Here is a 14,636-nt window from a genome sequence, read left to right on the forward strand (position 1 = left end):
AATTAACCACTAGGAAGAATGTATGCAATGTGTTAATTATTGAATCTGTTTTACCAATTTGGTTTGAAACTGTCTCATTGCTATTTGTTTCTCAATAAACTTATGGAAAAAAATAAAAAAAAATAAAAATGGGGAAAAAAGGAAATTGCAGATTTTTATGAAGAAAACAAAGTAGAATTAACTTAAGTATTTTGTACAGATTATTTAAATATACTTGTTGATTAATGGAATTAGTAAATGGATTAGTGATCCTTCTTACATCTGTTTTACCCATTTTAACATTAAACAAAATAGGTTATTTTGGGGCTGGCGAGATAGCTCAGTGGTCTATCGTGCCTCTTTAGGCAAGCTTAGGCAGGCACAGGAGAATGCAGTTCCATGTCTAGCACCACATGCTGCACCAGCCCGCCCCCTCAGGATCAGCTAAGCCAGCTAAAAGGAAAGGTGATTTTGCCATCATTTATACCACACTCTCTACTACTCATCCAAAATTCATATTTTAATTTGATATCATTTCTTCAACATTTTTCTACAGCATCATTATGAGTTTCTTTTTATGTAATTCAGTGTATAGTAAAACTTGCTTTTCTTGGTTTCATGGGAATTCAATATTTAGAATTATTTAGTGGAATTAAGTGAACTATTATATATTAGATTTTATATTTGTTGGGAAATAATAAAACCATACATACTAACTGTATCATCTATGTTCATGATCACAACAATGAAATTGGTTGTTTTTATGTGTGCTTTCTCTAGGGTCCTATAGGAGAACAAGGAGAAAGTGGAGAACCTGGAACCGAGGGGTACAAGGTAATTTCTGAAAGTTTACACTTTGCTTCCAAATTTGAATAGGTTTCTCTGTGATTCTTCTCATTTTCAAATGGAAATAAGCATCACGGAGATAAATAGTAATGTATTAATGCTAAAAGCAGCCTAGCTCCTTCTACTCTGTTCCTAGAATCATTAAAATTAGGCAAGATGAAGGATATATAACAGACTTTTAATGAATTTAATGACAGGATAATTGAGCCAAAACATCTTCCTCTCAAGGCAAAATTTCCTGTGGTCATTTCTGACATGTAGATTTAGCCTAGCCAGACTGAATGGACAAACTGACGGATACATAACTGTCATTATTAAACTGATTTTCTCCAGCCTTTTTTTTTTCCTAGATTCTCTGTCCCCTGTCATAACATTCTCAAATCTGTTCTCCACTTAACCTGTTCTGTCACATGACATTTACTTATTCCCCTGCTCTCTGTCTTTCTGCCAGAATATTCTTTCTTCTCTGACTAGAACATTCATCCTTCAAGATTGAGTTTATCATCACCTTCCTTGTAAAACTTTCTCCAAGTTTCCGTTGGCCAGCCAATTTAGCCCACCATCAGTAGCATCAGTCAAAATCCACCATTTCCAATAACCTCTTTTAAATGACTTTATGATAACTTTAATTTTAGCCAGTATATAAGAATGGTCATTGCCAAATTTTATTGGGATAAAGTTGAGTAATTATAGTGAAATTCCTATGAAGCTAGATTGTCTTTCATGAGATTTATGTTTAGACTTCACAAAGCCAACCAAGACATTGATGATCCTACCATCATTCCGAAAAGTCCTCTGTACTTCTGCATACAAGGTGGAGGCAAAGCCACAACTGGCCACAGATAATTCTGAATTTTATAACTAGCTCATTTGCTCACTCTTACCACACTTTGTAACTCAAGTTTTTCACCAGCTACTTCATTCCACAAAGCTGTTTGATAAATGGCCCACAAGGAATAGGATTTACTTGGACCACATGACCTCTTGATTTTCCTAATGCTGGATCTTTGCTGGCTATGCTCTGTTTTGCTACTAAACAAAACAGAGTCCTTTGTGGTAATAGTTTTCTGTTGAATGTAGCCATGTGATACTTAGAAATCCTCCTAAACCAGCTTTTCTCTCCTGATACTGTGTCCTTCCTTAAGCATAATTCATTTTCTTTAGCAGGAAATGGAAACTTAAAATCATAAATAATTGCTTCACAGATGCAAACATTAACTTTTCTGTGAAAATACTGTTAGGCTATACCGCCAATCCCTTCTTATAGTTCTGGCAAAGATGGTCCTGCTACCTATTCTAGGGCATTCGTTCTATAATATAAAGAGAGCAGGAAGAAAGAGTCTTTGTGAGGGGACAGTAGGAATGGGTATAAAAGAGATTTCACGTGGAATTCTTCAACCTAAATTTCCCCTGACCAGTGTCTGGATTATTGCCAGTTTCTGTTTACACACTTGAAAATGGAAATGTGGTAGCTCAGCATTCCTTGTTAGGAAAACTATAGTGACAACAGATTACTGAATGTCAGTCATTTGGTATTTTTTTATACTGCATATAGTTATTGCTTCTAATCTTTAATGAAGACCGAAGTATACTTCTGTAAAGGGAATAGACTGAAAAAAAGAAACCTGCTCTTACAGTCTTTATACATTTGGCTTTCCACTTTTGCAGTTTCAACCAACTGTAGATTAAAACTGTTCTTAGTGAACATGTACAGACTTTTTCCTTGACATTAATCCCTAAATTATGCAGTACAACAATGACAGCTTTCACATATGCAAATTAGGAATAATCTACAGATGATTTAAAGTAGTCTGGAGGGTGTGCATGGGTTATATGTAAATACTACATTATACCTAAGGCATTCCAGCATGCTTGGATGTTGGCTCCTGGAACCAGTCCCCCAAGGATATTTAGAAATGACCGTATCACTTTCTGATATTATATAACTAATTACCATAAAATTGGTGGTGTAAGGCAACACATATCTCTTCTCTCCATCCTAAAGACTGGAAAATGGAACTCAAAATGTGAGGGGGACAACTCTCCCTTTAGAGGGGTTGGGAAGAACCCTTGCTTGCCTCCTCTAGCTTCTGGTGGCTGTCACCCTCCTGTGGTTCTGTCACTGCAGTCTTTGCCTCTGGCTTTACCTACCCCTCTCCTGTTAAGTCTTCCTCCCATTGTGTATTACTGGGACACTTGTTAGTAGATTTAGGGCCCACATGGAAAATCAAAGACAATCATATCTTGATATCCTTAGTTTAATGACATCTATAAAGACTTTTTCCCCACTTTCACAGATTCTAATAATGAATACATAGACATCTTTTGGGAGGCTACCATTCAGGCTAGTATATTGAGTGTCAAAAGAAGTAAAAACAAAACTGCATACTTGTTCATCACACTAGTTCATATTGAAACATAATATTTAATGGCTATTTTGTTCTTTGTTAATTCTAAAAATAATCATAATCTCTATAGTATGTAAATTGAGTTTTCCAACACTGTTACCAATATAAGTGATAGTACAGTATTCTCTAAATTACATGTCTGTATTTATTATAATCATCTTTTCTATTCCTAGGGTCATGTGGGTGTACCAGGACCACGAGGTGCCACTGGACAGCAAGGGCCCCCAGTATGTTTTGAAAGCATTATCTGTCATTGTAACATTTATAAATAATAACACTAATATGACTTATTTTGTCTTCATTTTACATGTGATTTCTGTTTTGACTCCTATTAAAGGGAGAACCAGGTGATCAAGGTGAACAAGGACTAAAAGGAGAGAAAGGATCTGAAGTAAGTTGAAATTGTTTGAAACAATGTGAAACAAATTGTTGAATGAAGAAAACAGAAGGGCTGGGGTGGTAGCTCAGTGGTAGAAGTGCTTGCCTTGCAAGTGCTAGGTCCAGAGTTCAATCCCTGGTATCACAAAAAAAAGAAGAAGAAAAAGGAGAAGGAGAAGGAGAAGAAAACAAAAGCTCAAGAGAATCAGTATATATTGTAATTTAAGTAATCATTCATTACTTTGGAATAGGATTGCTATAGGCTTCTAATTTATTTGTATATTGTTATCTAGATATTTTTTTTATCAGCAGCCTTCTCTGGCTTTGTGAAAATTGCCGAACATCCCAAATTAGTAACCTCTTCCTTTGGTTTCAAGCAAAAATACCAGCACTGTAGAGTAAAAACTACCAGTCAAACTATTTTGTTGTGCGATGTACTAAAGAAAAAAATATTCATTTATACTTGTTAAGGCATGGCAAAAAGGGTTATATTCAGAACTATCAGCAGAGGGCCAGTGAGCTATCTCAGCAGACTAAACACCTGCATAGGCAAGCACTGGGACTAGGCTTTGATCCTTGGTACCACATGCTGTGCTGGCCCCACCCCAGGGAGTGCTAAGCCAATGACTGAGTCTGAGCATGGTGGCACACACCTGTAATCTCAGTGCTAGCGAGGCTGAAAACAAGAGGATCACTATGAGTCCAAGCTGTGTAGTGAGACCCTAGACCAAGTACATTAAAAAAAAAAAAAAAAAACTATCAGCAAGTGCAATGAGATTGTGCAATGGGGAGAGACAAAAGGCTGAGTTCCAAGTATAGCATCTACAAGAGGGAGGTTATAACCAAGGAGAAGAGTGGGAATGATGGATGGAAAATTACTAAGGGGAGACTCAAGTGTATGTAAGGGGTTCTGGCTAAGCTGACTTAATAGAATCCTTTCTGAAAACAGGCCAGGGTGATCAGACAGCACCTAAGGCAGTTGTGGTAAACCTATAGCATGCATGCCACAGCAGGCTATGTGTGTCATCATTGGAAGCTCTGAAAGGTTTGCCATCACTGACCTAGGGGATGGTGGACATGAGGAACCCAACTATGCATCCAGGGTGAACAGTGCTAGTATATAGTCCAAGGACACATTAAAAAGCCTCATGGAGTTTAAAAATAGAACCAACTGCCACAAGAATAACCACTAACTATGTATTATTCATTAAAGACACCATCAGTGGCCAGATGGGCTCTGTCCAATTACTGTCAACTTGTTTTTGAAAAGTTTTAAATTTATTCTTTGGATTTTGGAATGGCCCCTTAAAATCATCTGGAAAGCCTTCTAATTTTTCAGAAGAAGAAAAATCCCAGAGAGATTATGTATTATCTAAAATTACAGAACTAATCACCAACAGAACCAACATTTGAAATTGTTTCCTGATTCCCATTATTATACAGAAGCTATTACTTTGAAATCTTTTATAAATTAAGTAAAATACAATTACTTTTACTTAACCAATTCATGCATTCATTGGGCATGTGGCTTCAAAAAGCTATAAAGAAAAAGTGACAGCAAGTAATAACTATTACTTCCATAATACAAATGTAAGTGAACTGTCCTATAATAGCATATGAATGTTAAAACTCAAGCCAAGATCTTACCTTCCCCCAAAAGCAAAATTCCACAGTTTTGGGAATTGCAGTTTCTTGGCTTAAAAAAGAGAAATAGAAATAGGAAAAATAAATCCTGTGTGCTTCTCTAAATCTGTTCACTTTTTAAAGTTGCTCTCTCAAAGTAAAAACTATCAAACTATTGAGATAACTATATTTGAGCTTGTTTTGAACAAATATTTGAAAACAAATAACAAAAATAAAGATTCAAAAAAAAAAAAAAAAAAAAAAAAAAAAAAATAAAGATTCAGACTAACACATACATTTTTAAAAATGCCCCTTAGTGAAAGTATTTGATTACCTCCTCTTATAGTCTATGAACCAATACAGTCCTGATGAATGGAAGCTTTTTAAAGTGGATTTTATTTCAAATGGCTACTCTATATATTTTCAGTGTTAACAGGCAAAAAGAAAGCACTATTTTGCATGCTCTCTAAAGACGACATATAAAATTCATTTGCCCTCCCTATTATGAGAACAGAAAGTCTGTTCATTGGTTTATGAGGTACCTATTTTTAAATAAAATAATATGAGTGAGGTTGAAAATAACATAGAATACTTCTACCTTTTATATTTGAATTTGGAGGATTGGTTGAAGCATGCCTTTTTCTCTGCATAGGGTACCAAGTCAATTAATCATCTACTAACACTTTATAAGGTACTTTCTTTATGTTTGGCCCAGTCTGTAATTTCCTACTGAAAGACCACCTGTGTATAAGTTAATGTTTATTAATGGTTACATCTTAGTTTAGTTATAAAACTATTGAATAATTAAAACTTTGTGATTTATAAAACATAAATTTTTGAAAGGCACTGTTTTAGTTCAGAGTGCTATAACAAAATACTATAGATGAGGTGGTTTACAAGCAACAGAAATATATTTCTCACAGTTTGGAAGTCTGAAAGCCCAAAAATCACAGTTCCAACATGGTGAGATTCTAGTTAGAGTCCTCTTCTACACTGCATATTGCCAACTTTTCATTGTGCTTCACATTTTGCAAGGTAGGTCAAGAGTCTGTTGCACTCCCATTTATAACATTCACCAAAATTCTTGAGTTCCAACGGATACCTCACTTCCAAAAGCCTAAGTTCTTAATACTATTAGGCATTAATATTAAAGTTAGGATTTCAGTGTGTGAATTTTGGGAGCACATAGACATTTAGTGAATAGCAGTTTAACAACAGTCTAAACTTCAGTGAGAGAGACGGAGACAGAGTCAGATTGACAGACAGACAGACAAATGGACAGAGAGGTTTTTTTTCTTATTGTAAGACTGATTTTTTCAGCTGTCCTCCTTTCTCGTAGTTATGTGACAGCAGTTATAAAGGAAATCTTTAGTGAATTGAATGTCCAAAAACATCAGAAACATACTCTTTTTATTAAACATTGCTAGTGTTAAGTATATAGATATTAACCACAATTGCCCTACTTGCATTACTAAAATATACCTTAAAAAATTCCTCATATCCATAATTTCCCTTTAATGGTATTCTATTTTGAGTTTCTTCATAATGCCTCATCCAACTCTACGTAACATTCTTACTTGCAGCAAAACTAGATGGGTCCACAGATTAAGATTTCAATGCTCAATATTTAACTCTTTTGAAACAATCCTCAGCATAAGGACCACTGTAAGCATTCATTGATTTGCCGTAATATATAAATCTTTTTTATTTTGTCATTTGAATATTTAGAATAAGATGCATACATGTGTCATATACTAAACTCACAACTTTTTAAATGGACATTCCCAAGATGGTATTTACATCTATCCTGAGTGTCCATCTTGCCTGATGGTAGAAACCTAATAAGTGAAAATCTAATCAGTTGAAAGCCTTTGACTCCACTTACTCAAATATGCTACATTTGATGGAAAACTTTCCCCATTTATTTTCTTCACAAGTTTGCAGTAACATCTGGAATTGCAACAGTGGGGATGAGGCATGAGTGTTGACTTTAGTCTTCAGTACCATCCATTCACATAACATCCACTAAAATGTACATCATATCCTTTGGGCCTGATGACCATCATCCCATTATGTTACATCAATCTTGACCTTCTCAGCAAAAATTCTTTAATCCATGCTTGCATGCACAGTTTTTTTCTCATTTCAGGTTAGAGCAAGGTCACTTCATACAGGACTCTCAGTTCTTCTACACTTGGCAACATGGAAATAACATTTTGTTTCTCCTCCCATTATGTTGAATACTTGAGGAATTCAAAAAGACCTTCCATTGTCTGCATGTATCATGCAGAAATTGTTGACACTCAGTATACTTTATGTGGACTTCTTCATGAGGACATTAGTCTTTCTAGGCATGTTCTTGTGCCCAGATCTCCAAACTTGTATGACAATTTTATTGTTTGTATCCATCTCATGGCAGGAAGACAACATATAGAGCAAAGGACTCTTCTCAGGGTCCTTTCAGTACCTAATAGTTTTTCTTCTCTTCTGATCCTCTTCCTTCCCTTCCTCAGCTTGAATAATTTTATAGCCTCCTACAAAGAAAAAAAGCTCTTGTTACATTATTGTAATTTGGAGGGGGGTCTGTTCTTTATGACACATTTTATGACTTTCTTCTTTTATAGCATTGTTTTAATTTACAAGTTATAGGTTGACATCTATCTTGGCCTTCCCAGAAAGGTCTTTTAGATTTTACAGATTTTTTTAATATTTAAGAGTCAGGTTATTGTATTTTCAAAGAAGGATTTTGAAACAGAAGATATATTTTTCCTCAAACTGTTAATCCCACCATGAGTTTCATTGGACCATATTGAAATTCATAAGCCAAGGAAAGTTCTGTTTTGAAAATCAGGAGTCTAGGACAGATCTATCTGTTTGCATAAAAAAAATACTGCGAACATTCTGGTTAACATAGTTGAGGATTATCACCATTATTATTATTCAAGATGACTAAATTCAGAATATTTTTTTCACATTTAGCCTTTATTTGCTTATTTTATTTTTTATAAAAACATATTTTACTATAAGTATCATTTGTTTCATATATACCTCAACTAAAGCCAGGTCACCAACAATCTCATTGTATGGTAGCTTTAGCCTTAGATAGACTGTATTACTGACTTTTAAGACAAATTTTTAAAAATAATTTTCAAAGCTTGAGTAAATTCTTGATCGTCTAACTTCCCATTATCAAATTCTATTGAAGTTGAATTTATATCTCTTGTAGAACATGCTCGTTTTGCCTATGATTATATATCCTATATCTTCTGGAAATGTTAAATTCATTTTTCAGAAGGCATAACATCCAAAATTGTTCTTTTCTTTGAATGTTGTTAAGTTAAATTTGGGGCACAGTTTGTCCTTATATTTCTGACATTCCAAGTAGAATTATCATGAGTTCTGATAAACCTGTTTAGTAATGACAATATCTTTTATTTTTTAAATTTGTGTACCAGGTCACTCTCTTCCATATTTTTCTTCTTAAAATAGTTTTCAGGTATCATCAGGACAATGGCATGATTTGTAAGGGCAAAATTCCTAACTCTCCTGGCAGACCAGCTGCTGCTAAATCAATTAGGACTTAAAACATCACACTCATGGAGCAACAAATAGTTCCCTGGGAAACAAATATCTCTTCCTTGAATTTCAAGTATGTTCTTTGCGCTTCCAGAGAAGCACACTTTAGGCCCTGGGTTCATGCGCCTTGCTTTATAGAAGAGCCTCTTAAGCAGGAACTTTGCCTTCAAGTTCCAAACACATACCAGAATATATGATGTTCAATAAATATCTCTTGAAATTAGCTACTTTGAAAAAGGAAACAAAGTTCATCTCACTCCAGAAAGAAATCAACTATGGATTAAAGCACCTGTTTGGGCAGACACACAGGTTGGGGTTCGATCCCCCCACCTGCTGTGCCAGCCCCACCCCCAGGGTGTGCTGACTCGGAGATTGAGAGTGGGCGTGGTGGTGCGTGCCTGTAATTCCAGCACTTGGGAGGCTGAAAACTGGAGGATCACTATGAGTCTGATCTGGGTACTGAGACCCTGTAGACTCTGTACTAAATACATAAAAAAATTTTAAAAAATCTAAGAAATAAACTAATAACAAGTGCTGGCATGGCCATGAGCAAAAAAGAATTCTCTCCATTGTTGGTGGGAATAAGAACTGGTGCAGCCAATGTGGACATCAGGGTTTAGACTCCTCAAAAAACTAAAACTAGATTCCATTGGACCCAGCTACTCCCCTTCTTGGTATCTTCCTGAAATAATTAAAAGCATCATAGCAGGGCAATACATGCACACCCATGTTCACAGAACCATAGTTTATAACAGTAAATGTTAGAAACAGTCTAAATGTCCATCAGCAGATGAATGGATAAAGAAAATACAGAGTTTTTTATGCAATGGATTGTTACTTTGCCATAAAAAAGGATAAACTTGAAACATTTTTAGCTAAATGGATGCACTTTGAGATCTACTCTTATATGAAATAAATCAGAAAATCATGTTTAAAATCTCACATTGTTTCTTTGGTGTAAGAAATTAGAAGGGTAAAAAATATAAAAATAAAAATAAATTTAAAAAAAGAAATTAGAAGGGTAAATAAGGACCAAAGTATATGATAGATATTGCAAATAAGAAAATGTTCAAGAGAGAAGAGAAATAAGGGAGGGGTTGGGCAAAGGAAGAAAGAAGAAAAGATGATGGAAAGAAAAAAGTGGAACCAGGGATACAGCTGAGTGTCACGGTTCCTGCCTGACAAATGCAAGCTCCAGGGTTTGATTTCTGGTACTGCCACCCCAAAAAAGGAAAAATGAAAACAAAACCTTGTAAGAGAGGTTGAAGGGAGGGGAGGGAATTAAGATACATCATGTATGAGTGCAAATCCCTAGGATGAATGCCATCATTATGAATATCTCAACTGTACCCATTAATTTAATTTTCAAATAATAAATTATATAAGATCCTTTTAAAAAAAAATTTAAAAACATTTTAAGTTAAAGGTTCTACCTAGAACTGGTCACATTCATTAAATAAGTAGTTCCCATTTAGTAGTATGATTTAAGGTTTTAAATCATATAGTATTTGGAACTAGAAGAAAATTCATCAGCATGCTGATCACAATCTCTTATTTTGATGTGAAAGCAATACGACTCCTGGGGAAGGTAAATGACAGTGTCAGTGATAACGAGCTAGGCAGTGACAGTACTTTAGCACCCGCTCCTCAGCATTCTGTTCTGATGATTTTACGGCTGCTATGGTGATATATGTCTGGATGATGACAGTGTGCTTCCCATTTTTAGGGCCCTAAAGGGAAAAAAGGAGCTCCTGGTCTCTCTGGGAAACCTGGCATTCCTGTAAGTAAAAGGCCTCTTTCATCTTTCTGTTTTACTAAATAGAATTGACACCATCAGAAAGCAGAAAAGTTTAGAGCCAGTTGTGTCATGTTGGATAAATCAGATTGTCTTTGTGGAAAAAAATTTAAACCCGTGCTGGAACACAGAGGGAACAAAATATGACCACTAAGTCAAGATGAAACTTGTGGTTTGAATATAAGCCCCTGCAACCAGAGATGCTGTGTCCCTCCGTTACACAGCCCTCTCTGTGGACACGGGCTCCTCTCTCGTGGTGAACCACTGCAAAACAGGGAACTTGAAATCATGGCTAACTGCACTGTGACAAAAGTCAAAGATCTTCAAGCATGATTAAAAAAACATGAGCTGGATTTCATTGGAGGACTAAGCTTCTCCTTCCCCTAGCAAAAAGAATAGAAAGGCTTTGAACATTTGGTTTTTAAAGTCTTACCACAAAACAAAGATTAATTTTACCTTGGCCTTAGTATCCCATTCTAGCCAGGCAGTTAGGTATCAACTGGCTTATTAACGAAGGCTTCTTCTGGTGTTCCCCAGCCAACCCCTATATGCCTGCTTTCATTAACCTTTGTTGGTTTAAAAAAAATTAGAGAAAATAAAAATAAATCAGGAGCACATTTAGATTAGAGATCCCTACAGACAGAACCCAGTTGCCCTAAAGCAAAAACAAAATATTCACACTGTCTGCAGTCATGCGATTGTGTGTTCCAAAGGGCAACAGAAACAGCCATGATTTGTATCCTGGGAAAGTAATGCAACACAGATTTTGTGAATGGTAAATGACTGTCCTCTGCAGGTGAAAGCAGACTTCATGGACGAGTGCAGATAGCTGGTCTTTCCTGGATGGCTGGGTAGAGCACAGGCTGGCCAGATGAGAAATACTGTAGAATTACCCTACGGCTCAATGATTACACCAAAGCTCAATCACAGTAGATTGCTGAGTATCTTGGCATTTTCCAAGGGATTTTTTTTTTTTTTAAAGACTACTATCTGTTGCTTCCAAATAACAAATTATCAAGGAATGTAGGAAATGGGAAAAAATTTTAGCCAAAGGTATAAGCTTACCTCTTTTTCAATAAATATAAAGGTATTTCTCACTTAAACATCTGTTCAGCATCTCTGGATAATATAAGTAATTTTCAATTGTCAAGGGACTTCCAGGCCTTCCTGGGCCAAAAGGCAAGCAAGGATATCACGGAGCCGATGGCATCTCAGGAAACCCTGGAAACGCTGGGCTACCGGGAAAGCAGGGACTTCCTGTGAGTAGTCTGAGTATCTCTTTGTTCTTAGTTTCTTACACATCAGTGTCTCCTTGCTAGATCCCAGATATTGTGGCCCTTGTTCTTAGCTTGGCATTGGCCCCGCTTAGGCCAATCTTTTCTTTAGTAGTTATTTTAGAATTACAGTGAGATGTCCAGGGATGTCAGTGGGGCATATTCTCTTAGATATTTTAAATCTAATATTTCATAGTATTAATACTTTATAATATATAAAAGCTTTTGTGAAAGAACTGAAGTTAAATTTTAGGGGCCATATCACCTGACTGTGCTCTTGAGTTTGTCAAGTGTCTTCAGCTACCTTTGGAACATTCAGGTCTTGGCAGCAACTCCAGATATTTTTTTCTGCCAAAAGCCATTTTCCCTTTATTTTTATATCCCCAGTAGTTATAAGAATTGTGTGGATGTTTTCTCTGTTCATCTAGAGATGATACAATGACATAGACATACTATATTTTCACACAAATTTATTTTGTTTATTTGATCAGAAATTTAATTTTTTTTCCTCTTTACATAGTCATTTTCCTTCTTTCCTTCCCTAACAGCAACCTAATCCAGATACTTTTGTTATCCAAAACTAAATACATACTTTTAAAAACTCCATAAAATTTACCCTTTTATTTTTTACTATATGAATGTGATTATCTATTGATAAATTTTTCTGTTCTTAAATAATAAGTCAGTCTTAGCTGTTTATTCCAGGTTATCATGGTTGTGTAGCTAAACTCAAACTCATATTAATATTTTTTTCACTATTCTGAGTTATTTCATCTGTTTAAAACAACAAACACAAAACCATGAAACTATGACCCAACCAGCTGAGTGGTTTCACAACTAAAGACGTAGTCAGATTCTATCTAAAAACATGAATATTTTATAGAATTTTAACATGATTTCTATTCTTTTTGGAAGAAGTGCATCAGAACATCAGATTAATGCCTAGACAGCTGGATTGCAAGGCTGAAGTTTTCAATTAAAATAGTTATTGCATAAACTTCTGCCAATCATATTTGTGTGGTTAAAGAGGGCTTTCACTCAACGTCCTAGCCTTTAAGGAAGCCCATAAGCTGGACCTGCATTGTCACAGAGCTCTCCAAGATAGCAAATGACAGACTTGAAATGAGACTGTGAGGTATTTTTTTAAAATACAATAATAAAACTCTTTGACTTGGTCTGGCATCTATGTATTTATAGATTAGGTTTTACTTGGAAATGTTAGTGTGAATCTTTTCCTGTTTCTTTAAAAAAGATTTTGAAAGTTCAAATAAGGAAAACCACATTGGAAAATCAGTCATATTTCTTACTGTTACACACAAGTTCAATCAGGAGATGGTTTATTGGTGGATGTGTAAATCAGTCGATAAGATTAAAAAGTGAGGGGCAGGGGAGATAGCTCAGTAGAATAAGCACTTGCCTGGCAAGCACAAGGTCCTGAGTTCAGTCCCCAGTACCAAAACAAAAAAAAGATTAAAAAGTGAATTATAAATGCCAATAATAGCATATAGATTTATTAATTTTAAAATATTATTATTTAAATAACAGTAATTAGAAATAACTTGTTATCTGGCTAAAATTCAGATAGTTGTTCCAAAAATGGATAATAAAAATAAGTACCTACAGTGTATTAATTAGAATTTTCATATTTGCACACATTCATTATATGAGATACTCACAAGATCATTTATTTTCAATCAATTTATTTAATGGCTTATTGTGACAATTTCTTTCTGGCAATCATCATATTATATAATTACATTAATTCCCTTTCCTCTAATAAACAATTCTTCATGTACTCTTATAAACCATAAGCTGCCAAAAGAACTTTAGATGGAAACATCAGATCTACGAATAAAATATGGGTTTACTCTGTGAGGACAATTTCAAATACTCCAACTATTCCCGATAAGGGACGTGGCCATGTTGGCAGCTCACTGATCACCTCTGCTTTTGGTAGGCGGACAGTCAGCAACGTGGTAGCCAAATGAGCCGTGGTGAGGGAAAAATCCAAGTGGTTTCCTGTCTGTGGGTACAATGAACAGCCGCAGTGACTAACATGGAAATGTTGACTGACTAAATGGCCCATCTCATTACCTGTTTATTAGGAGCCTCGTCTATAAAATATACTCTGTTAAGTGTTTGCATGAATAGTTATCTTTATATTGATGCCATTTTCAGAAGTTCCTTTAAATTCACCTTCTGCACACCTTCTATCATGAGTCTTTCATCCTTCCCAGTCCTTGACTAGCTGGCCAACCTTTAACCACTGCTAGTTAGTATAGATCCATATCTCAAGTCATCTCTCCTTTCAGCTATGTGTTTTACCCCAAGTTGTACCCACTGGGAAGAGTTCTCTTTACTAGGATCTTTCAGGCTATAAGTCAGCAGTTCTGTGTTTCTGACTAATATTGACAATCAGTGCAGATTCACCCATAAATCAGTTTGTGCCTTTTCTTCCTTTATTAACTGATAAAGGGTATTCTTCAGGGAAGCTGGCAATCATCATATAGTTACATTAATTCTTTTTCTTTTTTTTTTTGGTAGGAGAGTTTCAATAATTAACACATTGCATACATTCTTCCTAGTGGTTATTTGCTGTACAAGATGAAGACATGATATCCTATTTACAAGCACTATTAGAACAAATTCCTCTATTCATTAAGAGAATGTAACTATATACCTATCCTAACCATTTTGAATACAAAGATACAAAATGTACATTCATCTGTATCCCCTTTTTTGTGCAGTTCTGTTATT

The 14,636-nt window shown here is 35.4% G+C and overlaps 1 protein-coding gene across 1 annotated transcript in view; it reads left to right on the top strand.

The window, feature by feature from the left end:
* The window catches only part of Col24a1 (collagen type XXIV alpha 1 chain), a 403,759-nt gene that overhangs the window by 306,773 nt on the left and 82,350 nt on the right, over positions 1 to 14,636 (top strand). The window contains exons 40-44 of the mRNA XM_023699052.1: positions 760 to 813; positions 3,407 to 3,460; positions 3,571 to 3,624; positions 10,537 to 10,590; positions 11,757 to 11,864. Coding sequence (XP_023554820.1) covers positions 760 to 813; positions 3,407 to 3,460; positions 3,571 to 3,624; positions 10,537 to 10,590; positions 11,757 to 11,864 — 324 coding nt within the window. The remainder of the gene's footprint in view (positions 1 to 759; positions 814 to 3,406; positions 3,461 to 3,570; positions 3,625 to 10,536; positions 10,591 to 11,756; positions 11,865 to 14,636) is intronic.

Source organism: Octodon degus, unplaced genomic scaffold, assembly GCF_000260255.1.
Source record: "Octodon degus isolate 3935 unplaced genomic scaffold, OctDeg1.0 scaffold00109, whole genome shotgun sequence".
Lineage (NCBI taxonomy): Eukaryota > Metazoa > Chordata > Mammalia > Rodentia > Octodontidae > Octodon > Octodon degus.